The sequence below is a fragment of the Xenopus tropicalis genome, chromosome 7 (genome assembly GCF_000004195.4).
Source record: "Xenopus tropicalis strain Nigerian chromosome 7, UCB_Xtro_10.0, whole genome shotgun sequence".
NCBI lineage: Eukaryota > Metazoa > Chordata > Amphibia > Anura > Pipidae > Xenopus > Xenopus tropicalis.
In genome coordinates this window covers 131,528,660-131,555,522 of record NC_030683.2, presented here as the reverse complement: position 1 = coordinate 131,555,522, position 26,863 = coordinate 131,528,660, and the positions used below count along the sequence as shown (strand labels likewise).

Genomic DNA, 26,863 nt, shown 5'->3' with positions numbered 1-26,863 from the left:
GTAAGTACAACACGGGCCACTCACCTTACACTTGTGAGTAGTGGAGCCGCAGGGCTTGGGGTGGGTGGGTGGGAGGGGTAAGTACAACACGGGCCACTCACCTTACACTTGTGAGTAGTGGAGCCGTAGGGCTTGGGGGGGGGGTGGGTGGGAGGGGTAAGTACAACACGGGCCACTCACCTTACACTTGTGAGTAGTGGAGCCGTAGGGCTTGGGGGGGGGGTGGGTGGGAGGGGTAAGTACAACACGGGGCCACTCACCTTACACTTGTGAGTAGTGGAGCCGCAGGGCTTGGGGTGGGTGGGTGGGAGGGGTAAGTACAACACGGGCCACTCACCTTACACTTGTGAGTAGTGGAGCCGTAGGGCTTGGGGGGGGGGGTGGGTGGGAGGGGTAAGTACAACACGGGCCACTCACCTTACACTTGTGAGTAGTGGAGCCGCAGGGCTTGGGGTGGGTGGGTGGGAGGGGTAAGTACAACACGGGCCACTCACCTTACACTTGTGAGTAGTGGAGCCGCAGGCTTGGGGTGGGTGGGAGGGGTAAGTACAACACGGGCCACTCACCTTACACTTGTGAGTAGTGGAGCCGCAGGGCTTGGGGTGGGTGGGAGGGGTAAGTACAACACGGGCCACTCACCTTACACTTGTGAGTAGTGGAGCCGCAGGGCTTGGGGTGGGTGGGAGGGGTAAGTACAACACGGGCCACTCACCTTACACTTGTGAGTAGTGGAGCCGTAGGGCTTGGGGTGGGTGGGAGGGGTAAGTACAACACGGGCCACTCACCTTACACTTGTGAGTAGTGGAGCCGTAGGGCCGGGACTCATTCCGATCCGGGTAGGGAGTTGCGCCAGATCCCAGGTGCTGGGAATCCCCCGAGTCTGTGGCCAATTCATTTTCCTCTGTCGCCTCCCTGTTCTCACTCCCAGGATCCTCCTCAGTCTGCCCTTCCCCCTCCTCCTGCGCCCCCAGCTTGTCTGTCTGTCCTGCCGGGGGAGTGGGGCCCGCCTGTCCCTGCTCACAGCTCACTTCCTGCTCCGCCGGAGTCTCCGCCTTTGCTACCCTGGTGGGGGCCAATATCTCCTCTGCCAATCCGGGTGCTCCCTTCTCCCCAGCAGGGACGTGCCAGGCTGCTTGGTTCTGGGGCAGCGCTTTCCCATTGGCTTCTTCCTTAGCCCCACCTGGGAGGTCTTAACAGAAACATTCCATGTAATCTCAGGGGTTAATCAATACACACAGGGCAGGCAGCAGAGGGAAATACACACAGGGCAGGCAGCAGAGGGAAATACACACAGGGCAGGCAGCAGAGGGAAATACACACAGGGCAGGCAGCAGAGGGAAATACACACAGGGCAGGCAGCAGAGGGAAATACACACAGGGCAGGCAGCAGAGGGAAATACACACAGGGCGGGCAGCAGAGGGAAATACACACAGGGCAGGCAGCAGAGGGAAATACACACAGGGCAGGCAGCAGAGGGAAATACACACAGGGCAGGCAGCAGAGGGAAAAACACACAGGGCAGGCAGCAGAGGGAAATACACACAGGGCAGGCAGCAGAGGGAAATACACACAGGGCGGGCAGCAGAGGGAAATACACACAGGGCGGGCAGCAGAGGGAAATACACACAGGGCAGGCAGCAGAGGGAAATACACACAGGGCAGGCAGCAGAGGGAAATACACACAGGGCAGGCAGCAGAGGGAAATACACACAGGGCAGGCAGCAGAGGGAAATACACACAGGGCAGGCAGCAGAGGGAAATACACACAGGGCAGGCAGCAGAGGGAAATACACACAGGGCAGGCAGCAGAGGGAAATACACACAGGGCAGGCAGCAGAGGGAAATACACACAGGGCAGGCAGCAGAGGGAAATACACACAGGGCGGGCAGCAGAGGGAAATGCACACAGGGCGGGCAGCAGAGGGAAATGCACACAGGGCGGGCAGCAGAGGGAAATGCACACAGGGCGGGCAGCAGAGGGAAATACACACAGGGCGGGCAGCAGAGGGAAATACACACAGGGCGGGCAGCAGAGGAAATACACACAGGGCGGGCAGCAGAGGGAAATACACACAGGGCGGGCAGCAGAGGGAAATACACACAGGGCGGGCAGCAGAGGGAAATACACACAGGGCGGGCAGCAGAGGGAAATGCACACAGGGCAGGCAGCAGAGGGAAATACACACAGGGCAGGCAGCAGAGGGAAATGCACACAGGGCAGGCAGCAGAGGGAAATACACACAGGGCGGGCAGCAGAGGGAAATACACACAGGGCGGGCAGCAGAGGAAATGCACACAGGGCAGGCAGCAGAGGGAAATACACACAGGGCGGGCAGCAGAGGGAAATGCACACAGGGCGGGCAGCAGAGGGAAATACACACAGGGCGGGCAGCAGAGGGAAATACACACAGGGCAGGCAGCAGAGGGAAATACACACAGGGCAGGCAGCAGCGGGAAATACACACAGGGCGGGCAGCAGCGGGAAATACACACAGGGCGGGCAGCAGAGGGAAATACACACAGGGCGGGCAGCAGAGGGAAATACACACAGGGCAGGCAGCAGAGGGAAATACACACAGGGCAGGCAGCAGAGGGAAATACACACAGGGCAGGCAGCAGAGGGAAATACACACAGGGCAGGCAGCAGAGGGAAATACACACAGGGCAGGCAGCAGAGGGAAATACACACAGGGCAGGCAGCAGAGGGAAATACACACAGGGCGGGCAGCAGAGGGAAATACACACAGGGCGGGCAGCAGAGGGAAATACACACAGGGCAGGCAGCAGAGGGAAATACACACAGGGCAGGCAGCAGAGGGAAATACACACAGGGCAGGCAGCAGAGGGAAATACACACAGGGCAGGCAGCAGAGGGAAATACACACAGGGCGGGCAGCACAGCTGCAGAAGTCACTCAATAGAGCAAAATACACTTTTGGCAGACAGGAAGCAAAAATCCACAGGGGGCAGACAGAAAGAGTTAAAGGAGAAGGAAAGGCATTTTATTGGTAACACAATAGTGCAAGTTAGAATGTGATGGTTAATCTGTAGTAAGCTTTACCCCACCTGAGTAAACAGCTGCCTCTGTTTGTTTAAGATAGCAGCTGCCATTTTAGCTTGGTGTCACTAACTTCCCTAGCAACTGAGATAACAACACAATTGGGAGGGAAAGAGGAGAGATGGGAGAGAAAGAGAGGAGAGATAGGAGAGAGATGGGAGGGGGAGAGAGGAGAGATGGGAGGGGGGAGAGATTGGAGGGAAAGAGAGGAGAGATTGGAGGGAAAGAGAGGATAGATTGGAGGGAAAGAGAGGAGAGATTGGAGGGAGAGAGAGGAGAGATGGGAGAGAGATGGGAGGGGGAGAGAGGAGAGATAGGAGAGAGATGGGAGGAGAGATTGGAGGGGGAGGGTGGAGAGATTGGAGGGGGAGAGAGGAGAGATGGGAGGGGGGAGAGATTGGAGGGAAAGAGAGGAGAGATAGGAGAGAGATGGGAGGGAAAGAGAGGAGAGATGGGAGGGGGAGAGAGGAGAGATTGGAGGGGGAGAGAGGAGAGATTGGAGGGGGAGAGAGGAGAGATTGGAGGGGGAGAGAGGAGAGATTGGAGGGGGAGAGAGGAGATGGGAGGGCAAAGTCTGACACAGAAGAACGTTTACATAAAAGGAGAAAAGAAATCCTGTGTTTCTTTTGATAGAGGACTCAGTGCAGCGTTTCTGTGAGTGCTTGTGCTGTATTTACATAGACCTTTCTGATAAAGCTACTGAGTCTGTACCTTTCCTTCCCCTTTAAATACACACAGGGCAGGCAGCACAGCTGCAGGAGTCACTCAATAGAGCAAAATACCCCGAGGAAAAGGAAACCAGGGGTTAGTAGAGCTGCAGGGGTCATGCACTCACATCATGTTACCCCTGTACCCCCCTTCATGCCCTGTAATTCTGAACCTTGCAGCAAATGAAATACCCCAAGATGCACCTTGGTTTGTGAGCCCCGGCTCCTCGGCAGGGAGAGCGTCACTTGCAGCCAAACTCCCCTCGCTGTGACTGTCGTCCCTCGTGGCGCTGTCTGGAGAGGATGGACAGGGGGGGTTGGGAATTGCTTATTGCCCCCGACCCCACAGAAACACAGTCTAATTCACTGGGTTGGGGGGGTACGGACCCCTATTCATATCTTACCCTCTGCACCGGCTTCCTCGCTGTGCCCACCATGTTGGTATAAAACTGGAGCTGCACCACATTCCTCCACTGGGTTCCCCGAGCCTGAAACTGCCCCCTCCGTCTGCGCAGCGTCACCTGGGGAAACACCACCCATCAACCCAAGGCTCCGCCCACTCAGAGATAATTCCACTGGAACTCCAGCACTAACGCAATATACCCCCCACAGATCAGTAAGTCACCCCTTTCCAAGGGCTGCAGCCTCGCCTCTCTATTACAATAGAAATAAACCTGCCCCTTTGCTGCTCTCTTTCCCATGGTCAGACAGGAACTTCCCCCTGCGTAAGTCTGACCATGGGAAAGAGAGCAGCCCAGGAGCAGGAAGTACAGAGAATCAGAGCTCTGTACCTGGGTAAGTACTGGGGGGAGATTGAATTCACTTACCCAGGGGGGAGGTTCCTGCCTGACCATGGGAAAGAGAGCAGCCCAGGAGCAGGAAGTACAGAGAATCAGAGCTCTGTACCTGGGTAAGTACTGGGGGGGAGATTGGATTCACTTACCCAGGGGGGGGTTCCTGCCTGACCATGGGAAAGAGAGCAGCCCAGGAGCAGGAAGTACAGAGAATCAGAGCTCTGTACCTGGGTAAGTACTGGGGGGAGATTGAATTCACTTACCCAGGGGGAGGTCCCTGCCTGACCATGGGAAAGAGAGCAGCCCAGGAGCAGGAAGTACAGAGAATCAGAGCTCTGTACCTGGGTAAGTACTGGGGGGAGATTGGATTCACTTACCCAGGGGGAGGTTCCTGCCTGACCATGGGAAAGAGAGCAGCCCAGGAGCAGGAAGTACAGAGATTTCATGGCAAGTGGACTTATCTTTAGGGCGCAACTTACCCTGTGCCGGTGTGAGGCTCCCCAGGCAGCTGGCACTTGCCCCCGCGGGCATACTGAGAGATTTCAGGGCAGTACAGGCATTAACAATCTCCTGCATTTGCAAGAACCCGGCCACAGCGAGGACGTCCTCTACATTCTCCCGGGTCAGGCTGAGCCGCGCAGTGTACATGAACTCCAGAACCTGGCCCAGACCTGAGAGACAGAGCCGGCAGATGAGACGCTGGAGGCAGGGACTGTGGGGGCAACAAAGTGACGGGGGGGGGGGGGTTTGGTACCTGCGGCGTTGCTGATATCCAGATGCACCACGTCCTTCTGCTCCACAAACAACATCCTGAAGTACTGGCTACAGGCGGCCAACACGGCTTTGTGGGCCTTAAAGTCGATCCCGTCCACCACGAAGGTGCAGTCGCACAGGAGCCCCAACTGCCTCTGCTGGTTTAGCTGCTCCAGAACCAGGTGGCTGTGCTGGGGGAAATCCATGGCTGGAGAGAGCACAGAGTGGGTCAGGCACATTGGGGCAGGCACATTGGGTCAGGCACACTGGGGCAGGCACATTGGGGCAGGCACATTGGGGCAGGCACATTGGGGCAGGCACATTGGGGCAGGCACATTGGGGCAGGCACACTGGGGCAGGCACACTGGGGCAGGCACACTGGGGCAGGCACACTGGGGCAGGCACATTGGGGCAGGCACATTGGGGGCAGGCACATTGGGGCAGGCACACTGGGGCAGGCACACTGGGGCAGGCACATTGGGGCAGGCACACTGGGGCAGGCACACTGGGGCAGGCACACTGGGGCAGGCACATTGGGGCACGACTCCCACACTCCAGGGGCCCCATAACAACCATCCTGCCCAAGTGGCAAGCTTAGGGCCACAGCCGGGGACAATCTCACTGGGATCCCCCCATGACTAGGGGCCACTGCTTACCCCACACATTCCCTGGGGCCCCTACATGGCAACTCCCCAGGGGCCAGTCCGACCTGCACCAAGAAACTGCCCAGCAGGACAGGAAGTAAGAAGCACCTCCCCGGGGCCCCTATATGGCAGCTGTACCCCTAACACCTCCCCGGGGCCCCTATATGGCAGCTGTACCCCTAACACCGCCCTGGGGCCCCTATATGGCAGCTGTACCCCTAACACCGCCCTGGGGCCCCTATATGGCAGCTGTACCCCTAACACCTCCCCGGGGCCCCTATATGGCAGCTGTACCCCTAACACCGCCCCGGGGCCCCTATATGGCAGCTGTACCCCTAACACCACCCTGGGGCCCCTATATGGCAGCTGTACCCCTAACACCGCCCTGGGGCCCCTATATGGCAGCTGTACCCCTAACACCTCCCTGGGGCCCCTATATGGCAGCTGTACCCCTAACACCTCCCCGGGGCCCCTATATGGCAGCTGTACCCCTAACACCTCCCCGGGGCCCCTATATGGCAGCTGTACCCCTAACACCTCCCTGGGGCCCCTATATGGCAGCTGTACCCCTAACACCTCCCCGGGGCCCCTATATGGCAGCTGTACCCCTAACACCTCCCCGGGGCCCCTGTATGGCAGCTGTACCCCTAACACCTCCCCGGGGCCCCTATATGGCAGCTGTACCCCTAACACCTCCCCGGGCCCCTATATGGCAGCTGTACCCCTAACACCGCCCCGGTGCCCCTATATGGCAGCTGTACCCCTAACACCTCCCCGGGGCCCCTATATGGCAGCTGTACCCCTAACACCTCCCCGGGGCCCCTATATGGCAGCTGTACCCCTAACACCTCCCCGGGGCCCCTATATGGCAGCTGTACCCCTAACACCTCCCTGGGGCCCCTATATGGCAGCTGTACCCCTAACACTGCCCTGGGGCCCCTATATGGCAGCTGTACCCCTAACACCGCCCTGGGGCCCCTATATGGCAGCTGTACCCCTAACACCGCCCTGGGGCCCCTATATGGCAGCTGTACCCCTAACACCTCCCTGGGGCCCCTATATGGCAGCTGTACCCCTAACACCTCCCCGGGGCCCCTATATGGCAGCTGTACCCCTAACACTCCCCGGGGCCCCTATATGGCAGCTGTACCCCTAACACCTCCCCGGGGCCCCTATATGGCAGCTGTACCCCTAACAACGCCCTGGGGCCCCTATATGGCAGCTGTACCCCTAACACCGCCCTGGGGCCCCTATATGGCAGCTGTACCCCTAACACCTCCCTGGGGCCCCTATATGGCAGCTGTACCCCTAACACCTCCCTGGGGCCCCTATATGGCAGCTGTACCCCTAACACCGCCCTGGGGCCCCTATATGGCAGCTGTACCCCTAACACCTCCCTGGGGCCCCTATATGGCAGCTGTACCCCTAACACCGCCCTGGGGCCCTATATGGCAGCTGTACCCCTAACACCTCCCTGGGGCCCCTATATGGCAGCTGTACCCCTAACACCTCCCTGGGGCCCCCTATATGGCAGCTGTACCCCTAACACCTCCCTGGGGCCCCTATATGGCAGCTGTACCCCTAACACCTCCCCGGGGCCCTATATGGCAGCTGTACCCCTAACACCTCCCTGGGGCCCCTATATGGCAGCTGTACCCCTAACACCTCCCCGGGGCCCCTATATGGCAGCTGTACCCCTAACACCTCCCCGGGGCCCCTATATGGCAGCTGTACCCCTAACACCTCCCCGGGGCCCCTATATGGCAGCTGTACCCCTAACACCTCCCCGGGGCCCCTATATGGCAGCTGTACCCCTAACACCACCCTGGGGCCCCTATATGGCAGCTGTACCCCTAACACCTCCCTGGGGCCCCTATATGGCAGCTGTACCCCTAACACCTCCCCGGGGCCCCTATATGGCAGCTGTACCCCTAACACCTCCCGGGGCCCCTATATGGCAGCTGTACCCCTAACACCTCCCTGGGGCCCCTATATGGCAGCTGTACCCCTAACACCTCCCCGGGGCCCCTATATGGCAGCTGTACCCCTAACACCTCCCCGGGGCCCCTATATGGCAGCTGTACCCCTAACACCTCCCCGGGGCCCCTATATGGCAGCTGTACCCCTAACACCTCCCCGGGGCCCCTATATGGCAGCTGTACCCCTAACACCTCCCCGGGGCCCCTATATGGCAGCTGTACCCCTAACACCTCCCCGGGGCCCCTATATGGCAGCTGTACCCCTAACACCTCCCCGGGGCCCCTATATGGCAGCTGTACCCCTAACACCTCCCTGGGGCCCCTATATGGCAGCTGTACCCCTAACACCTCCCCGGGGCCCCTATATGGCAGCTGTACCCCTAACACCTCCCCGGGGCCCCTATATGGCAGCTGTACCCCTAACACCTCCCCGGGGCCCCTATATGGCAGCTGTACCCCTAACACCACCCTGGGGCCCCTATATGGCAGCTGTACCCCTAACACCTCCCTGGGGCCCCTATATGGCAGCTGTACCCCTAACACCTCCCCGGGGCCCCTATATGGCAGCTGTACCCCTAACACCTCCCCGGGGCCCCTATATGGCAGCTGTACCCCTAACACCTCCCTGGGGCCCCTATATGGCAGCTGTACCCTAACACCTCCCCGGGGCCCCTATATGGCAGCTGTACCCCTAACACCTCCCCGGGGCCCCTATATGGCAGCTGTACCCTAACACCTCCCCGGGCCCCTATATGGCAGCTGTACCCCTAACACCTCCCCGGGGCCCCTATATGGCAGCTGTACCCCTAACACCTCCCTGGGGCCCCTATATGGCAGCTGTACCCCTAACACCTCCCCGGGGCCCCTATATGGCAGCTGTACCCCTAACACCTCCCCGGGGCCCCTATATGGCAGCTGTACCCCTAACACCACCCTGGGGCCCCTATATGGCAGCTGTACCCCTAACACCTCCCCGGGGCCCCTATATGGCAGCTGTACCCCTAACACCTCCCCGGGGCCCCTATATGGCAGCTGTACCCCTAACACCTCCCCGGGGCCCCTATATGGCAGCTGTACCCCTAACACCGCCCTGGGGCCCCTATATGGCAGCTGTACCCCTAACACCTCCCCGGGGCCCCTATATGGCAGCTGTACCCCTAACACCTCCCCGGGGCCCCTATATGGCAGCTGTACCCCTAACACCTCCCCGGGGCCCCTATATGGCAGCTGTACCCCTAACACCTCCCCGGGGCCCCTATATGGCAGCTGTACCCCTAACACCACCCTGGGGCCCCTATATGGCAGCTGTACCCCTAACACCTCCCTGGGGCCCCTATATGGCAGCTGTACCCCTAACACCTCCCCGGGGCCCTTGGCTAGTAGCCATACCCTGCAGGCACATAGGGGGCTTGAGCCCAGGGGCCAGTCACACCTACACGGGGAGCTGCCCACAGCCCGGCATGACAGGAAGAGGAAAGCCCGTTCCGTGGGGCCCACAAGGCAGTCAGGGCCGGACACCGGATCCCTACACTCCCCGCCCCCCCCCCCGGCGCTTCCCGGCTCCGCCCCCGGTACCTGCCATCCCGAACCGGCTCAGATCTCACATCCTAAAGGCGCACACCTACAGTCGGACAAAGGGCGCCGCCATCTTTAGACGGGGCGGAAGTGCAGCGCTATCACGTACGTCGCTTTTCCGGGAACGTCATATACAGAAGCCTTGATAAGGCTCCCTCCCCTGGGTACCGGGGCCGCCATGATTGTCCCTGGCAACTTGCTGTGAAGGAAAAACTGTGAGTGCGAGTGTGTGAGTGCGAGTGTGTGAGTGCGAGTGTGTGAGTGCGAGTGTGTGAGTGCGAGTGTGTGAGTGCGAGTGTGTGAGTGCGAGTGTGTGAGTGCGGGGCTGTGAGTGCGAGTGCGGGGCTGTGAGTGCGAGTGCGGGGCTGTGAGTGCGAGTGCGGGGGTGTGAGTGCGAGTGTGGGGGTGTGGGGCTGTGAGTGTGGGGCTGTGAGTGCGGGGCTGTGAGTGCGGGGCTGTGAGTGTGAGTGTGGGGCTGTGAGTGTGAGTGTGGGGCTGTGAGTGCGAGTGTGGGGCTGTGAGTGTGGGGCTGTGAGTGTGGGGCTGTGAGTGTGGGGCTGTGAGTGTGGGGCTGTGAGTGTGGGGCTGTGAGTGTGGGGCTGTGAGTGTGGGGCTGTGAGTGTGGGGCTGTGAGTGTGGGGCTGTGAGTGCGGGGCTGTGAGTGCGAGTGCGGGGCTGTGAGTGCGAGTGCGGGGCTGTGAGTGTGGGGCTGTGAGTGTGGGGCTGTGAGTGCGGGGCTGTGAGTGCGAGTGCGGGGCTGTGAGTGCGAGTGCGGGGCTGTGAGTGCGAGTGCGGGGCTGTGAGTGCGAGTGCGGGGCTGTGAGTGCGAGTGCGGGGCTGTGAGTGCGAGTGCGGGGCTGTGAGTGCGGGGCTGTGAGTGTGGGGCTGTGAGTGTGGGGCTGTGAGTGTGGGGCTGTGAGTGTGGGGCTGTGAGTGTGGGGCTGTGAGTGCGAGTGTGGGGCTGTGAGTGCGAGTGTGGGGCTGTGAGTGCGAGTGTGGGGCTGTGAGTGCGAGTGCGGGGCTGTGAGTGCGAGTGCGGGGCTGTGAGTGCGAGTGCGGGGCTGTGAGTGCGGGGCTGTGAGTGCGGGGCTGTGAGTGCGGGGCTGTGAGTGCGGGGCTGTGAGTGCGGGGCTGTGAGTGCGGGGCTGTGAGTGCGGGGCTGTGAGTGCGGGGCTGTGAGTGTGGGGCTGTGAGTGCGAGTGTGGGGCTGTGAGTGCGAGTGTGGGGCTGTGAGTGTGGGGCTGTGAGTGTGGGGCTGTGAGTGTGGGGCTGTGAGTGTGGGGCTGTGAGTGTGGGGCTGGTGAGTGTGGGGCTGTGAGTGTGGGGCTGTGAGTGTGGGGCTGTGAGTGTGGGGCTGTGAGTGTGGGGCTGTGAGTGTGGGCTGTGAGTGTGGGGCTGTGAGTGTGGGGCTGTGAGTGTGGGGCTGTGAGTGTGGGGCTGTGAGTGCGGGGGCTGTGAGTGCGGGGCTGTGAGTGCGAGTGCGGGGCTGTGAGTGCGAGTGTGGGGGTGTGAGTGCGAGTGTGGGGGTGTGGGGCTGTGAGTGCGGGGCTGTGAGTGCGGGGCTGCGAGTGCGGGGCTGCGAGTGCGGGGCTGCGAGTGCGGGGCTGCGAGTGCGGGGCTGCGAGTGCGGGGCTGCGAGTGCGGGGCTGCGAGTGCGGGGCTGCGAGTGCGGGGCTGCGAGTGCGGGGCTGCGAGTGCGGGGCTGCGAGTGCGGGGCTGCGAGTGCGGGGGGCGAGTGCGGGGCTGCGAGTGCGGGGCTGCGAGTGCGGGGCTGCGAGTGCGAGTGCGGGGGTGCGAGTGTGGGGTGCGAGTGCGAGTGTGGGGGTGCGAGTGTGGGGCTGCGAGTGCGAGTGCGGGGCTGCGAGTGCGGGGCTGCGAGTGCGGGGCTGTGAGTGCGAGTGCGGGGCTGCGAGTGCGGGGCTGTGAGTGCGAGTGCGGGGGTGCGAGTGCGGGGGTGCGAGTGCGGGGTGTGAGTGCGAGTGTGGGGGTGCGAGTGCGAGTGTGGGGGTGCGAGTGTGGGGGTGCGAGTGCGAGTGCGGGGGTGCGAGTGCGAGTGTGGGGGTGCGAGTGTGGGGCTGTGAGTGCGAGTGTGGGGCTGCGAGTGCGAGTGCGGGGCTGCGAGTGCGGGGCTGTGAGTGCGAGTGCGGGGCTGCGAGTGCGGGGCTGTGAGTGCGAGTGCGGGGCTGCGAGTGCGGGGCTGCGAGTGCGAGTGCGGGGCTGCGAGTGCGGGGCTGCGAGTGCGAGTGTGGGGGTGTGGGGCTGTGAGTGTGGGGCTGTGAGTGCGGGGGCTGTGAGTGCGGGGGCTGTGAGTGCGGGGGCTGTGAGTGCGGGGGCTGTGAGTGCGGGGGCTGTGAGTGCGGGGGCTGTGAGTGCGGGGCTGTGAGTGTGAGTGCGGGGCTGTGAGTGTGAGTGCGGGGCTGTGAGTGTGAGTGCGGGGCTGTGAGTGCGAGTGTGGGGCTGTGAGTGCACAGGGGCCCCGGGGCCCTTACATATTAGTTACAGGCGCCTCAGGGAGAGAGAGGAACTAGAGAGCTTTTATTTCTACTTTAGTGGAAATGGGGTTTTTATTTTATGTTATGGCTGCTCCTTTGGGCAGAGCTGTGGGAGCATGGCTGCTTGGGCAGCAGTGCAGTCTGCATCGCTGATTATTCATGCAGTGTGGGGTGTGTATGTGCTGCTATTACAATATTTACTGTAATAACCATATCATTCACCCCGGGGGGAAGATTCACTAACATTCATCATGTTTCCTCCCCACCTGCACTTAGATACAGTGTTCCTCACACTTAATTAAATAAGGGGGCTTTTTTGGCAGAGCCCAGAAAGGTAAATAGGCCCCCCCCCCCCAGAACTCCCAGAACTTTAAGTAACCTGCCACATTTAGTCAATTGGGAGTGGTGTTTAGGGGGTGTGGTCTCAAAAACGGGTGTGGCCAATTCCCCCCCCCCCCTCTCTCTATATTAATTGCTAATTGGTTATGCAGGATCTAATCACTATCTAAGGCAGCAGCTGTTCATTTTCCCTGCACTGCCGGTTCCGACCAACCAGTTTCTGTAGCTGGGTCTCTGCTTTACCTGCTTCTATACAGGGCTCCTGATCAGCTGGCTACTGCGGTATATTGTTCAGTAGCCAGAACCCCCAGTGCAGGCAGGAATATTCCCTCGATGGGCAGAAGGTTTAGACTGTGGGGGGAATAGGGGGCAGAGTGTGACTGTAAGGGGGCAGAGTAGGGGGCAGAGTAAGGGGTGACAGTCGGACTTTGCTGGGAGTTGCAGGGAGTACTCAGGGCTCCTGTGTGGATCATGGGCTCAAGGTGACTTTGCCCCGACAGCTGACAGTTTGGCCGCTGCACCCAGGCAACCCCTACCTGCCCCAGAGGCACACAGGCGCTCTCTTCTCTGCCTGTTTCCATAATAAACAGCCTATTGTCCCCGGCTCAACGGCAGCTGATTGCGGGGCCCCAAGGGGGCGGCGCCCAATATTAGTCTGCAACATAAACCTGAGGATTCGGCCAGAAAACTTACATAAGAGGGCGACAGTTGGGGCAAATTTTGGTTTGGGTGCAGTCAAGCTGCCCAAGTAAAAGGCATTGTGGGTAAATTCTGAGTGCCAGCTGTTCTGTTGGCTCCTGGCTGCCCCCTGCCCCATTGAGACACTTGGGTGGGGGTTCCCTGTATGTGCTGAGCTGCACTGCCAGATGCGACTGTCGCCTTTATTTATGGCAAAATATTATCAGCAGCTCCGCGGATTCATTTTGTTGTATTTACTAACACCATAAACTCATCCCCCGGGCGCCAACCTGCTACTAATGTACCCTCCCATTGTAAGCAGCAGTCCTGCCCTGCTTTATGGCTGAGATTCTAGCTATCTGTATAACAGAGCATTCTGTCACAGTGGCACAGATCCTATCTGATCCCCCCATTGTAAGCAGCAGTCCTGCCCTGCTTTATGGCTGAGATTCTAGCTATCTGTATAACAGAGCATTCTGTCACAGTGGCACAGATCCTATCTGATCCCCCCCCCCCATTGTAAGCAGCAGTCCTGCCCTGCTTTATGGCTGAGATTCTAGCTATCTGTATAACAGAGCATTCTGTCACAGTGGCACAGATCCTATCTGATCCCCCCATTGTAATCAGCAGTCCTGCCCTGCTTTATGGCTGAGATTCTAGCTATCTGTATAACAGAGCATTCTGTCACAGTGGCACAGATCCTATCTGATCCCCCATTGTAAGCAGCAGTCCTGCCCTGCTTTATGGCTGAGATTCTAGCTATCTGTATAACAGAGCATTCTGTCACAGTGGCACAGATCCTATCTGATCCCCCCATTGTAAGCAGCAGTCCTGCCCTGCTTTATGGCTGAGATTCTAGCTATCTGTATAACAGAGCATTCTGTCACAGTGGCACAGATCCTATCTGATCCCCCCATTGTAAGCAGCAGTCCTGCCCTGCTTTATGGCTGAGATTCTAGCTATCTGTATAACAGAGCATTCTGTCACAGTGGCACAGATCCTATCTGATCCCCCATTGTAAGCAGCAGTCCTGCCCTGCTTTATGGCTGAGATTCTAGCTATCTGTATAACAGAGCATTCTGTCACAGTGGCACAGATCCTATCTGATCCCCCCATTGTAAGCAGCAGTCCTGCCCTGCTTTATGGCTGAGATTCTAGCTATCTGTATAACAGAGCATTCTGTCACAGTGGCACAGATCCTATCTGATCCCCCCCATTGTAAGCAGCAGTCCTGCCCTGCTTTATGGCTGAGATTCTAGCTATCTGTATAACAGAGCATTCTGTCACAGTGGCACAGATCCTATCTGATCCCCCCATTGTAAGCAGCAGTCCTGCCCTGCTTTATGGCTGAGATTCTAGCTATCTGTATAACAGAGCATTCTGTCACAGTGGCACAGATCCTATCTGATCCCCCCATTGTAAGCAGCAGTCCTGCCCTGCTTTATGGCTGAGATTCTAGCTATCTGTATAACAGAGCATTCTGTCACAGTGGCACAGATCCTATCTGATCCCCCCCCATTGTAAGCAGCAGTCCTGCCCTGCTTTATGGCTGAGATTCTAGCTATCTGTATAACAGAGCATTCTGTCACAGTGGCACAGATCCTATCTGATCCCCCCATTGTAAGCAGCAGTCCTGCCCTGCTTTATGGCTGAGATTCTAGCTATCTGTATAACAGAGCATTCTGTCACAGTGGCACAGATCCTATCTGATCCCCCCCCATTGTAAGCAGCAGTCCTGCCCTGCTTTATGGCTGAGATTCTAGCTATCTGTATAACAGAGCATTCTGTCACAGTGGCACAGATCCTATCTGATCCCCCCATTGTAAGCAGCAGTCCTGCCCTGCTTTATGGCTGAGATTCTAGCTATCTGTATAACAGAGCATTCTGTCACAGTGGCACAGATCCTATCTGATCCCCCCCCATTGTAAGCAGCAGTCCTGCCCTGCTTTATGGCTGAGATTCTAGCTATCTGTATAACAGAGCATTCTGTCACAGTGGCACAGATCCTATCTGATCCCCCCATTGTAAGCAGCAGTCCTGCCCTGCTTTATGGCTGAGATTCTAGCTATCTGTATAAATACAAAGCTGTAAGTCTATTTTGGACCTGGTAATATCTAATAATACTGAACTTATCTCTAACATTTGTGTGTGTGGGTGAGCATTTGGGGAACAGTGATCACAACATGGTCTCCTTTGAGATAATGCTGCAGAGACAGCGCTATAAGGGAGTAACTAAAACACTCAATTTTAGACGTGCAGACTTTGCCAGTTTAAGGGCATCTCTGCAATGTGTCAACTGGGAAAGGCTTTTCATGGGGTTAGACACAGAAGGAAAATGGAACATCTTTAAAACATTGCTTTGTAGGTATACACAACAGTATATTCCCCTTGTAAGCAAGGAGAGGCATCGCAAAGCAAAACCCTTATGGCTGAATAAAAGAGTTAGTGTCGAGGTTGGTAATAAAAAACGTGCTTTTAAAGCATTCAAGTTAGCTGGGACAGCAGAAACTTTCATCAGGTACAGGGGGGCAAATAAAGCAGCAAAAAAGCTATCAGGCAGCTAAAATAGAGATGGAAAGGGATATTGCAGCTAGGAGTAAAAAAAATCCAAAATTATTTTTTAATTATGTGAATAGTAAAAAAATGAAGCAAGAAGGGGTGGGAACTTTATTATCACGGGGGGGTACGTTGGTTGATGAGAACGGGGGAAAAGCTGAAATTTTGAACTCTTATTTTTCATCTGTCTATACATCTGAGGAGCCAGATAATGAAGGCTTCCCTTGTAATATACCCAGTGCTAGTAATTTAGCTACTGACACATGGGTCACTCGGGGGGGAATTCAAAAGAGACTTGAACATGTAAAGGTAAACAAAGGTCCAGGGCCGGATGGGATTCATCCCAGGGTATTAAATGAGCTGAGCGCTGTGATTGCCAAGCCTCTTCACTTAATTTTTCAGGATTCATTGAGGTCTGGCATGGTGCCAAGAGACTGGCGGATTGCTAATGTGGTGCCGTTATTTAAAAAGGGATCTCGTTCTCAGCCTGAAAACTATAGGCCTGTTAGTCTGACATCAGTAGTAGGAAAGCTTCTGGAAGGGGTAATAAGGGATAGGATAGTTGAATACATTGCAGTTCACAATACTATTAGTTTGTGCCACATGGTTTTATGCGTAACAGATCTTGCCAGACTAATTTAGTCGCCTTTTATGAGGAGGTGAGCAGGAACCTTGATGCTGGAATGGCAGTTGATGTCATCTACTTAGATTTTGCTAAAGCGTTTGATACAGTACCGCACAGAAGGTTAATGATCAAATTAAGGAATATTGGCCTAGAACATAATATTTGTAATTGGATAGAGAACTGGCTGAAGGATAGAGTACAAAGAGTGGTGGTAAATGGAACATTTTCTAATTGGACCAGTGTGGTTAGTGGAGTACCGCAGGGGTCAGTCCTTGGTCCTTTGCTGTTTAACTTGTTTATTAATGCCCTGGAGGTGGGCATAGAGAGTACTGTTTCTATTTTTGCTGATGACACTAAATTGTGCAAAACTATAAGTTCCATGCAGGATGTGCCGCTTTGCAGAGCGATTTGACAAAATTGGAAAACTGGGCAGCAAACTGGGAAATGAGGTTCAATGTTGACAAGTGCAAAGTTATGCACTTTGGTAGGAATAATATAAACGCAAACTATCTACTGAATGGGAGTGAGTTGGGGGGATCCTTAATGGAGAAGGATCTAGGGGTTTTTGTAGATCACAAGTTGTCTAATTCCAGGCAGTGTCATTCTGTGGCTACTAAAGCAAATAAAGTGCTGTCTTGTATAAAAAAGGGCATTGACTCAAGGGATGAGAACATATTTTTGCCCCTTTATAGGTCCCTGGTAAGGCCTCACCTTGAGTATGGGGGGCAGTAACAGTGAGTATGGGGGGCAGTAACAGTGAGTATGGGGGGCAGTAACAGTGAGTATGGGGGGCAGTAACAGTGAGTATGCAGTGCAGTTTTGGGCTCCAGTCCTTAAGAAGGATATTAATGAGCTGGAGAGAGTGCAGAGACTGCAACTAAACTGGTAAAGGGGATGGAAGGGTTAAACTATGAGGTTAGACTGTCGAGGTTGGGGTTGTTTTCTCTGGAAAAGAGGCGCTTGTGAGGGGACATGATTACTCTGTACAAGTACATTAGAGGGGATTATAGGCAGTTGGGGGATGTTCTTTTTTCCCATAAAAACAATCAGCGCACCAGAGGTCACCCCTATAGATTAGAGGAACAGAGCTTCCATTTGAAGCAGTGTAGGGGGTTCCTCACGGTGAGGGCAGTGAGGTTATGGAATGCCCTTCCTAGTGATGGGGTAATGGCAGATTCTGTTAATGCCTTTAAGAGGGGCCTGGATGAGTTTTTGAACAAGCAGAATATCCAAGGCTATTGTGATACTAATATCTACAGTTAGTATTACTGGTTGTATATATATAGTTTATGTATGTGAGTGTATAGATTGGTTAGTATAGGTTGTGTGCTGGGTTTACTCGGATGGGTTGAACTTGATGGACAATGGTCTTTTTTCAACCCTATGTAACTATGTAACTATGTAACTATGTATAACAGATCAGGCGGAATCTATTTTCATGCCGGGCTGCAGTGGATCCCAGGGATTTCTCGCACAGACTAGGAGGCATTATAGCTGCTGCCAGTGTTGAGCGATGCCCCCTGGGGGCACACAGATGGGGGGCCGGCTGGTGGATAATCACAGCCAATCCCTGCACTTTCGGGCTAATAGGCTCCAGGAGGCAGGACCGGGCCGGCTACTCCTTCTGTCATTTCATTTTAGCCGGTGCCTTTGGCTCCTGTTGTTGTCACTGCAAACAGAATGTTTCACTTATAGACACAAAGAGACCTCTCTCCGGCTTTATCTGCCCGGCCCCAGCTGCTGTGTCAACTACTCCTTATTGTCTTCCTACAATAAAGCTGTTCATCGGGGTCTGATTGGCTCCCCAGCAGGACCCAGCCGATAAAGGCCAGCACTAGCCGCAGTACTGAGTCACGCAGAGACTATGTGCCTGAAGTACAGCCTGCAGCAGGAAGGTAATGCAAGGGTTACAGGGGGGCACGCGGCCGGTGGGTATTCCGTGGGCACAGGGTGGCTGCTACACATGTCCCGGGGGGGATTAGCCACTGGGAGGTCCGAATGTCATTTCTGGGTGCGAATAGCCGGCAAGATGGGCAGGAAGGATTAGTGTGGGGGGGGGGGGGGTACTTTCTCTTTAACTGCCTCACTGCTGAGGAGGAGGGGGGTCCCTGGGTGCTGGTTGCCTTCTCATTGGGGTGCCCATCTCCCTTTCCTACCGGCGCTTGTTGAACTACAATAACGTCAGGGTAGAGCAGCAATCGCCAGGGGGAGGCCGGTTAAATATAGGAGACTTAATTAGTACAGTCGTTAGTTATTCATGCGGGTTCAGACTCGTGTTTCCACAGGCATACAACTCCCAGCATGCTTTGTAGTCCGGGAATAGGAGGACCCAGGGCTTCATACTAATTGTGGGAGAGAAGCAAACGGACTCCTCTGTCCCCCTGTTGGTCATAACCCAGTTTATATATATATATGTATATATACACATATATACAATATCCCCAGCTTTATTAACCATATTCCTAAGAAGCTGTTCTTCCTTCCTTTGCTGCTATTTAAATCTCCCCTCCTCCAGTTCCCATGGATTGGCTGCCATAGGCCTGTCTCTTTCCCTGATTGGCCGCACCAACTGCCTCTCCTTCCCCCCTCAGTGTCTGACCCCAGGGAGGCAGTTTGTTACCAGACGTTTGATCAGGAATAGTTGACCTTTACCCCTTCCCTGGTCGGAAAACGAGAAATCCCAGCGTCCCTCTGCCCGTGGCACTGGGGGGATCCTGGGAGTCACTGTCATTTCCCAGTATTTATTTATTTATTTGTTACATGTTCCACTGGTTTCTATGGACACACTGGGGCTCATTCATCAACCCCGGGCACGTGGGCAGTAACCCATAGCAACCAATCAGGGGTTGGCTTTTTTTTTCCCAGCTGCAGGGGGATCAATGAATGTAGCCAAGACTCCATTTCCCACAATGCTTTGCACACACCTGCTATTCTCTCAGTCTCAGGTCTGTACACATGCATTTAATTGCCCCATTAGCCTTAGGCAACAGCAGTGGCCCCTCCTGTCTCTGGTTCTGACCCCCACCCTGCAACCGACACCTTTTGTTATTCAGAGGGTCCCTGTAACCAAGGATTAGACTCCTGTCCAATCACAGGGCGCAAGTCCATCAAGTTCAGCCCATTGGTCACATTTCATTCATAAACAAATAGCCAGTCCCCTGCATAACACAAGGGCACCCGGGGCCCCAATCCTGGGGGTTATTGCAACGTCTGCTCCTGTACTGATATCCTGCAGAAAGGTGAGAGGGGGGCGCATATTTGTATTTATACATATGGGTAGGGGGTGCCATAGTGTTTCCCTTAGACAGTACAGTATGGGGGTACAGCTTATTGTGTGCCCAGAACATTCCCTCTCTGTATATTTGTATTTATACATATGGGTAGGAGGTGCCATAGTGTTTCCCTTAGACAGTACAGTATGGGGGTACAGCTTATTGTGTGCCCAGAACATTCCTTCTCTGTATATTTGTATTTATACATATGGGTAGGGGGTGCCATAGTGTTTCCCTTAGACAGTACAGTATGGGGGTACAGCTTATTGTGTGCCCAGAACATTCCCTCTCTGTATATTTGTATTTATACATATGGGTAGGGGGTGCCATAGTGTTTCCCTTAGACAGTACAGTATGGGGGTACAGCTTATTGTGTGCCCAGAACATTCCTTCTCTGTATATTTGTATTTATACATATGGGTAGGGGGTGCCATAGTGTTTCCCTTAGACAGTACAGTATGGGGGTACAGCTTATTGTGTGCCCAGAACATTCCTTCTCTGTATATTTGTATTTTATACATATGGGTAGGAGGTGCCATAGTGTTTCCCTTAGACAGTACAGTATGGGGGTACAGCTTATTGTGTGCCCAGAACATTCCTTCTCTGTATATTTGTATTTATACATATGGGTAGGGGGTGCCATAGTGTTTCCCTTAGACAGTACAGTATGGGGGTACAGCTTATTGTGTGCCCAGAACATTCCTTCTCTGTATATTTGTATTTATACATATGGGTAGGGGGTGCCATAGTGTTTCCCTTAGACAGTACAGTATGGGGGTACAGCTTATTGTGTGCCCAGAACATTCCTTCTCTGTATATTTGTATTTATACATATGGGTAGGAGGTGCCATAGTTTTGGTGACCCTCTGGGTACTGGGAATGCCAGGGGGGGGGGCTGTAAGGTGCCACAGACAGTCACTATTTATTGGGCTGGGGGGGGGGCTGTTTGTGCCTCTGGGTACTGGGAATGCCAGGGGGGGGGCTGTAAGGTGCCACAGACAGTCACTATTTATTGGGCTGGGGGGGCTGTTTGTGCCTCTGGGTACTGGGAATGCCCCCGGCCCATTTTGTATCCCAGTCTGGGTGTAGATGGGACATCCCACTAAAAAGTGCCACTGTTACCCCTGTGCCAGGGACACCCCCTGATGCCCCCATGGAAGTGCATGGAGTTGCCTCTCACAATCTGCCCTTCAAGGACACCCAGGCAATAGCCAGAATATTTTAGTCTCTTATTAGAACCTCATTAGGGCCTCAGATCTTCAGCGCCGCTTCTTCAGGATCCTTACTGCCTGCCTTGGAATAGATGGGGTGCAGCCTCCTTTTATCTGGACCTCCATTACTGCCTGCCTTGGATTAGATGGGGTGCAGCCTCCTCTTATCTGGACCTCCATTACTGCCTGCCTTGGATTAGATGGGATGCAGCCTCCTTTTATCTGGACCTCCATTACTGCCTGCCTTGGATTAGATGGGGTGCAGCCTCCTTTTATCTGGACCTCCATTACTGCCTGCCTTGGAATAGATGGGGTGCAGCCTCCTTTTATCTGGACCTCCATTACTGCCTGCCTTGGAATAGATGGGGTGCAGCCTCCTCTTATCTGGACCTTCATTACTGCCTGCCTTGGATTAGATGGGGTGCAGCCTCCTCTTATCTGGACCTCCATTACTGCCTGCCTTGGATTAGATGGGATGTAGCCTCCTTTTATCTGGACCTCCATTACTGCCTGCCTTGGAATAGATGGGGTGCAGCCTCCTCTTATCTGGACCTACTCCCCCACAGCATCTGGAAGAACGGACTCTGGATCCGGCCATAGAGAGATTCTGGCAAGAAAAAGACACAAGAAACAAAGCAGAACCAGAAATGTCTTCATAATGTCAACCCTTTGTAGGCCAGCCTCCACTGCCTCCATTGCCTCCACTGCTGAGCCTTTGCCAGACCAGCGTTCAGTTTGGCTTCCCAGTTTGGCTTCCCAGTTTGGCTTCCCAGTTTGGCTTCCCAGTTTGGCTTCCCAGTTTGGCTTCCCAGTTTGGCTTCCCAGTTTGGCTTCCCAGTTTGACTCCCAGTTTGCCATTACAAGGTCTCCCTTCCCAGTTCTAACTAAACCTGGGGCTACTGGGAATTTCTCAAGCCTGAACTTGGTTCCCCCTCAAGAGCCCAAAAAGCTTCAGATTTTTGTTGTTGATCTGAGGCCACAAAGTAACTTTCCCCTCCCCCTCGGGTTCTGATAGTACCTCATGGTCCGGGAAGGCTACGGACTTCTCAGGGAGGGACCTAGGGATCCTTTCTGACCAGTAATCAATGGGAAACTTATTTGCCTGGTGATTGACTTTCCCAAAGGCTTTCGCTGGGTCTAAAGATAGAAGGTATTTGCCCCATATCCAGGCTTTACGCCTCTCCGGTGCCTCCCTCAGCCAGAAGAGACCCAGCAGAACCCTGGGCAGAACCTTCCTATCACAACTGAGAAGGGCAATTGGCCTCCAATTCTCAATGTGCCTCCATTCCTCCCCCTTTGATATCAGAGCTAGAGAGGAGGAGCGCATGGATGGAGGAAGGCCCCCCCCCGGCGCCACTATGGCAGCTCCGCAGCAATCCCAGTTCAGCAAGAACACAATGGCAGCCATGAAACAGACCTTGGGGTGTGTTCAGCCCCATAGACTTGTGTTTGTTGAGTTTACAGCCCTCTCTCTGTTACTCGGAGACCCTGTGGGACTGACCAGCCTGGGTGGTAAGGGCTCTGGATTATCCACCTGAGGCCACTTGCCCCCCAGCACCTCCAGCAGCCACAGAGTCAGTAACCAGAACCAACTCCTACTCAAATGTTCTGTAAATTCTGCCATCAAATCATCTGGCCCAGGGGGTCTCGTCTTCTACTGATTCTCAGTCGCCTGCAGAACTTAGGGGAAGAGTCCAAATTAACAGTGTTTGAAACTGGGGACCCCCCCCCCAATCCAAAACTCTTTCCTTGTAGAGCTCGGGGAAGTTGGACCCCACAGCCTGCCCTCCCTGGGAACGTCAGAACTACCCTGAAGGTCGTAAAGGCCCTTAACCCTTTATAGTTCTGTAACGTGAAGTCCCATAATCCCTTTCCAGAACCAGGTACTGCCTCCTCCCCTACCCAAATACAGATCTCAAGCCGCCTCCTTAGCGCCCCCTCTAGTATCCCAAGCTGGTTCTCCCCAATCTGAAACCGAATCAAAGAACCCCAAATTGGACATTGGGATCTTCAAACAATCTCTTCTCCTTCCCCAGCCTCCAGAGAGGCCCATGTCAGAACCGGACCCTCCTACTGCCCCACAGAGCTGAAAACTCAACCACAGACTGGGGGGGGGGTGGCAGTTGGTTTATTGGGGGTACCAGGGGGGTTACTCTCTCCTTTCCCCTCTATCACTTACCCATTCCTGTGCTGTTACTCCCGCCTCCACCATTTCTACCCTCACCTGTTCTTCCACATTGGGGCAGAATTTCTTAATATATTATATTATTAATATAAGTATTTCCTGTAGGCGTGGCCAGTCTTCCACCACATCATCATCATTAAACAATCGTTTCTGCCCCCAAACCCCCCCGGAAACACGAGGCGGTGCCCTATTCCCATGCCCGGTGCCATTTTACTACCAACATTGGGAGGAATAGTTGCCCTTTACTCAGACCCAGCAGCTCTCTCTGCACACAGACCCATTCTCATTCAGAACCGGTTCAGACTCGGTTTATTCGCTCGCACAAAGGCATTTTCTCGTTAGGTAATTGAGAGAATCTTAACGACCTCTCTGCAGCCACGCCCCCTCCTGATCTCATCAAAGGGCCTATTATTGTCATAGAATTCCTTCCAAGGTTCTATCACATTCACAATGGACTTTATCTGCCCCCGGTCTCCTTCAAGTGCCTATTCAGGCAACCCAACTCCCAGGCACCCTTAGTCCCTTTGTGGCCCGTAGGTAACGTGTCAGTAAAGTATGGGGGTACAGCTTATTGTGTGCCCAGAACATTCCTTCTCTGTATATTTGTATTTATACATATGGGTAGGGGGTGCCATAGTGTTTCCCTTAGACAGTACAGTATGGGGGTACAGCTTATTGTGTGCCCAGAACATTCCTTCTCTGTATATTTGTATTTATACATATGGGTAGGGGGTGCCATAGTGTTTCCCTTAGACAGTACAGTATGGGGGTACAGCTTATTGTGTGCCCAGAACATTCCTTCTCTGTATATTTGTATTTATACATATGGGTAGGGGGTGCCATAGTGTTTCCCTTAGACAGTACAGTATGGGGGTACAGCTTATTGTGTGCCCAGAACATTCCTTCTCTGTATATTTGTATTTATACATATGGGTAGGGGGTGCCATAGTGTTTCCCTTAGACAGTACAGTATGGGGGTACAGCTTATTGTGTGCCCAGAACATTCCCACTCTGTATATTTGTATTTATACATATGGGTAGGGGGTGCCATAGTGTTTCCCTTAGACAGTACAGTATGGGGGTACAGCTTATTGTGTGCCCAGAACATTCCTTCTCTGTATATTTGTATTTATACATATGGGTAGGGGGTGCCATAGTGTTTCCCTTAGACAGTACAGTATGGGGGTACAGCTTATTGTGTGCCCAGAACATTCCTTCTCTGTATATTTGTATTTATACATATGGGTAGGGGGTGCCATAGTGTTTCCCTTAGACAGTACAGTATGGGGGTACAGCTTATTGTGTGCCCAGAACATTCCCTCTCTGTATATTTGTATTTATACATATGGGTAGGGGGTGCCATAGTGTTTCCCTTAGACAGTACAGTATGGGGGTACAGCTTATTGTGTGCCCAGAACATTCCCTCTCTGTATATTTGTATTTATACATATGGGTAGGGGGTGCCATAGTGTTTCCCTTAGACAGTACAGTATGGGGGTACAGCTTATTGTGTGCCCAGAACATTCCTTCTCTGTATATTTGTATTTATACATATGGGTAGGGGGTGCCATAGTGTTTCCCTTAGACAGTACAGTATGGGGGTACAGCTTATTGTGTGCCCAGAACATTCCTTCTCTGTATATTTGTATTTATACATATGGGTAGGGGGTGCCATAGTGTTTCCCTTAGACAGTACAGTATGGGGGTACAGCTTATTGTGTGCCCAGAACATTCCTTCTCTGTATATTTGTATTTATACATATGGGTAGGGGGTGCCATAGTGTTTCCCTTAGACAGTACAGTATGGGGGTACAGCTTATTGTGTGCCCAGAACATTCTTTACTTGCCCAATTGCAGGTGTAAGTGGGAGCTGGTATTATTATTTGGGTGCAGCAGTCGATGGGAGACAATGTTGCACACAGGAGTCGTTAAGCAGATAAAAAATATTAATGTCTATTTTGGGAAAATAAATGGAGAGGAAATATAAATAATTACCTGGTGTCAGTGAAAGCTGTGTGTATCTCTGGGTATAAAAGCCCCTATTTATATAGAGCTGAGTAGGTGCCGCCATATCCTCTGTATATATAATATATCCCATAGTGTGCTTAATGGTACCTCCTGTCTGTATTGCAGGATTTGTTCCCATTTATTTAAGAGTCTGTATTGCATTTACAGGCATTGTAGCTTTTACGTAGAGGTCTGTGGCATTATAAGGGATAATGTACCCCCTACTGTAAATGATAAGGATATTAGCAGTCACTGAGTGGTTCTGTGCCCCCCATATAAAGGCACAAGGCTGCAGGCTGAGTTATACAGGGAACTCTGAGTATCACTCATGTATTATAAGGGATAATGTACCCCCTACTGTAAATGATAAGGATATTAGCAGTCACTGAGGGGTTCTGTGCCCCCCATATAAAGGCACAAGGCTGCAGGCTGAGTTATACAGGGAACTCTGAGTATCACTCATGTATTATAAGGGATAATGTACCCCCTACTGTAAATGATAAGGATATTAGCAGTCACTGAGGGGTTCTGTGCCCATATAAAGGCACAAGGCTGCAGGCTGAGTTATACAGGGAACTCTGAGTATCACTCATGTATTATAAGGGATAATGTACCCCCTACTGTAAATGATAAGGATATTAGCAGTCACTGAGGGGTTCTGTGCCCCCCATATAAAGGCACAAGGCTGCAGGCTGAGTTATACAGGGAACTCTGAGTATCACTCATGTATTATAAGGGATAATGTACCCCCTACTGTAAATGATAAGGATATTAGCAGTCACTGAGGGGTTCTGTGCCCCCCATATAAAGGCACAAGGCTGCAGGCTGAGTTATACAGGGAACTCTGAGTATCACTCATGTATTATAAGGGATAATGTACCCCCTACTGTAAATGATAAGGATATTAGCAGTCACTGAGGGGTTATACAGGGATATAATGTGCATTAGGGGGTTAGTAACCCAGGGTGTTTGTGCTTCTCCCAGAGCCCCGGCTGTGTGACTGCGCTATCAGGAGACAGGACTTGGCTATGGCTTCCATCCATCACACCTTCATTATCAACTGCCACACTGGGACGCGCGTTTGCCTTACTGGAGACCCCCGTCCCATCCCGCTGAGCAGCCGAACCCCCCCCGGCCGGGCGCCCAGTACCAGAGAGCGGCTGCGCACCTGCTTTACCCACTGTATAAATAACCAGAGCACTACGGACCAGTCCCGCCCACACTCGGGCACATCTCCCAAAGTGAAGGATTGTGGGAAACCTGTGGCCCCCAACAGTAAGCGCCGACCCTCCCTCCAACCGACCGACGGGAAACACGATGGCGGCCGGATCTGCCTGTACAAAGCCCTTCAGGACTCAGTAAAGCAGTTGCTGCGCAGTGTGGCTTCCTGCCTCCGTACCCAGAAGCCCTAGCTGGCCGGGTTGGCCAACACCCTTGGTGCTGAGAATAAGCCCTACCTGCCATACCGGGGACAGTACTGTCATTGTGCGCAACTTGTAGCCTTTAGCTTTGGCCAGTAGCCCAGCAATGCATTAGCCACAGCGGCCATTGTCACTTTAGCATGTTTAGCTCAGTGTCCCCGGGGCCCTGTGTCTGCTCAGGGGTTAATATATTGTATATATCTTCTGCATTGATCCTGGGGTCTGTATGGGGGGTCAGTACTGACCCATGTACATAAAGCTGATGCACTGGACTTTAATAGTCACTGATACCAGAACCGACCCAGCGTCATGTGACTACAAACAGGGAGTGTTGGGTTACTGCTGGCCGGCAAAGGATCATGGGATATATAGTTTAGATACAGCCATAATCTATAATAATTGCAGGTGTGTAATCAGGTGCCCCTATGCCAGGGAGGATTCTCATTGGTTCCTTTCCCAGTTATATGGAATGTGAGTGGAGTTTGGGCCGGGATTGGCTTCCTAATCTCCCGCCGCATTTCTTCTTCTGTCCGTCATTTCCTATAATAAACCTGGTGCCTGATGTA

At 54.0% G+C, this 26,863-nt stretch overlaps 2 protein-coding genes across 11 annotated transcripts in view; one reads left to right on the top strand and one right to left on the bottom strand.

The window, feature by feature from the left end:
- zbtb17 (zinc finger and BTB domain containing 17) overlaps positions 1–9,602 on the bottom strand; it is an 18,582-nt gene extending 8,980 nt beyond the window's left edge. Inside the window, exons 1-6 of one of the 6 annotated variants that reach the window (XM_031905028.1) lie at positions 9,512–9,602; positions 5,315–5,521; positions 5,040–5,231; positions 4,171–4,287; positions 3,971–4,060; positions 786–1,189 (exon numbers count right to left, since the gene is read on the bottom strand). In XM_031905028.1, coding sequence (XP_031760888.1) covers positions 786–1,189; positions 3,971–4,060; positions 4,171–4,287; positions 5,040–5,231; positions 5,315–5,521; positions 9,512–9,518 — 1,017 coding nt within the window. In that variant the 5' untranslated portion in view covers positions 9,519–9,602. The other 5 variants (XM_031905030.1, XM_031905029.1, XM_031905027.1 and 2 more) reach the window with 5 other exon arrangements.
- On the top strand, positions 9,359–26,863 carry LOC100495848. 5 transcript variants are annotated; one of them, XM_031905500.1, is made up of 3 exons: positions 9,660–9,726; positions 17,980–18,096; positions 25,861–26,863. In XM_031905500.1, the coding sequence occupies exons 2-3, from the start codon at positions 18,066–18,068 to the stop codon at positions 26,286–26,288; spliced, it is 459 nt and encodes a 152-aa protein (XP_031761360.1). In that variant the 5' UTR covers positions 9,660–9,726; positions 17,980–18,065; the 3' UTR covers positions 26,289–26,863. The 5 variants fall into 5 exon arrangements, 3 of the variants coding, with proteins under 3 accessions (XP_031761358.1, XP_031761360.1, XP_002934753.1); XM_031905498.1 differs by lacking the exons at positions 9,660–9,726; positions 17,980–18,096 and adding an exon at positions 9,359–9,616; XR_004223528.1 differs by lacking the exon at positions 17,980–18,096 and having other exon boundaries at positions 9,627–9,726.

Bases quoted from the DNA above. Each gene is read 5' to 3' on its own strand.
- LOC100495848 (XM_031905498.1), top strand. From the start codon at position 9,397: ATGACAGGAAGAGGAAAGCCCGTTCCGTGGGGCCCACAAGGCAGTCAG. The intron at 9,617-25,860 runs GTACGTCGCTTT...TGCTTCTCCCAG, and splicing joins CGGAAGTGCAGCGCTATCAC to AGCCCCGGCTGTGTGACTGC.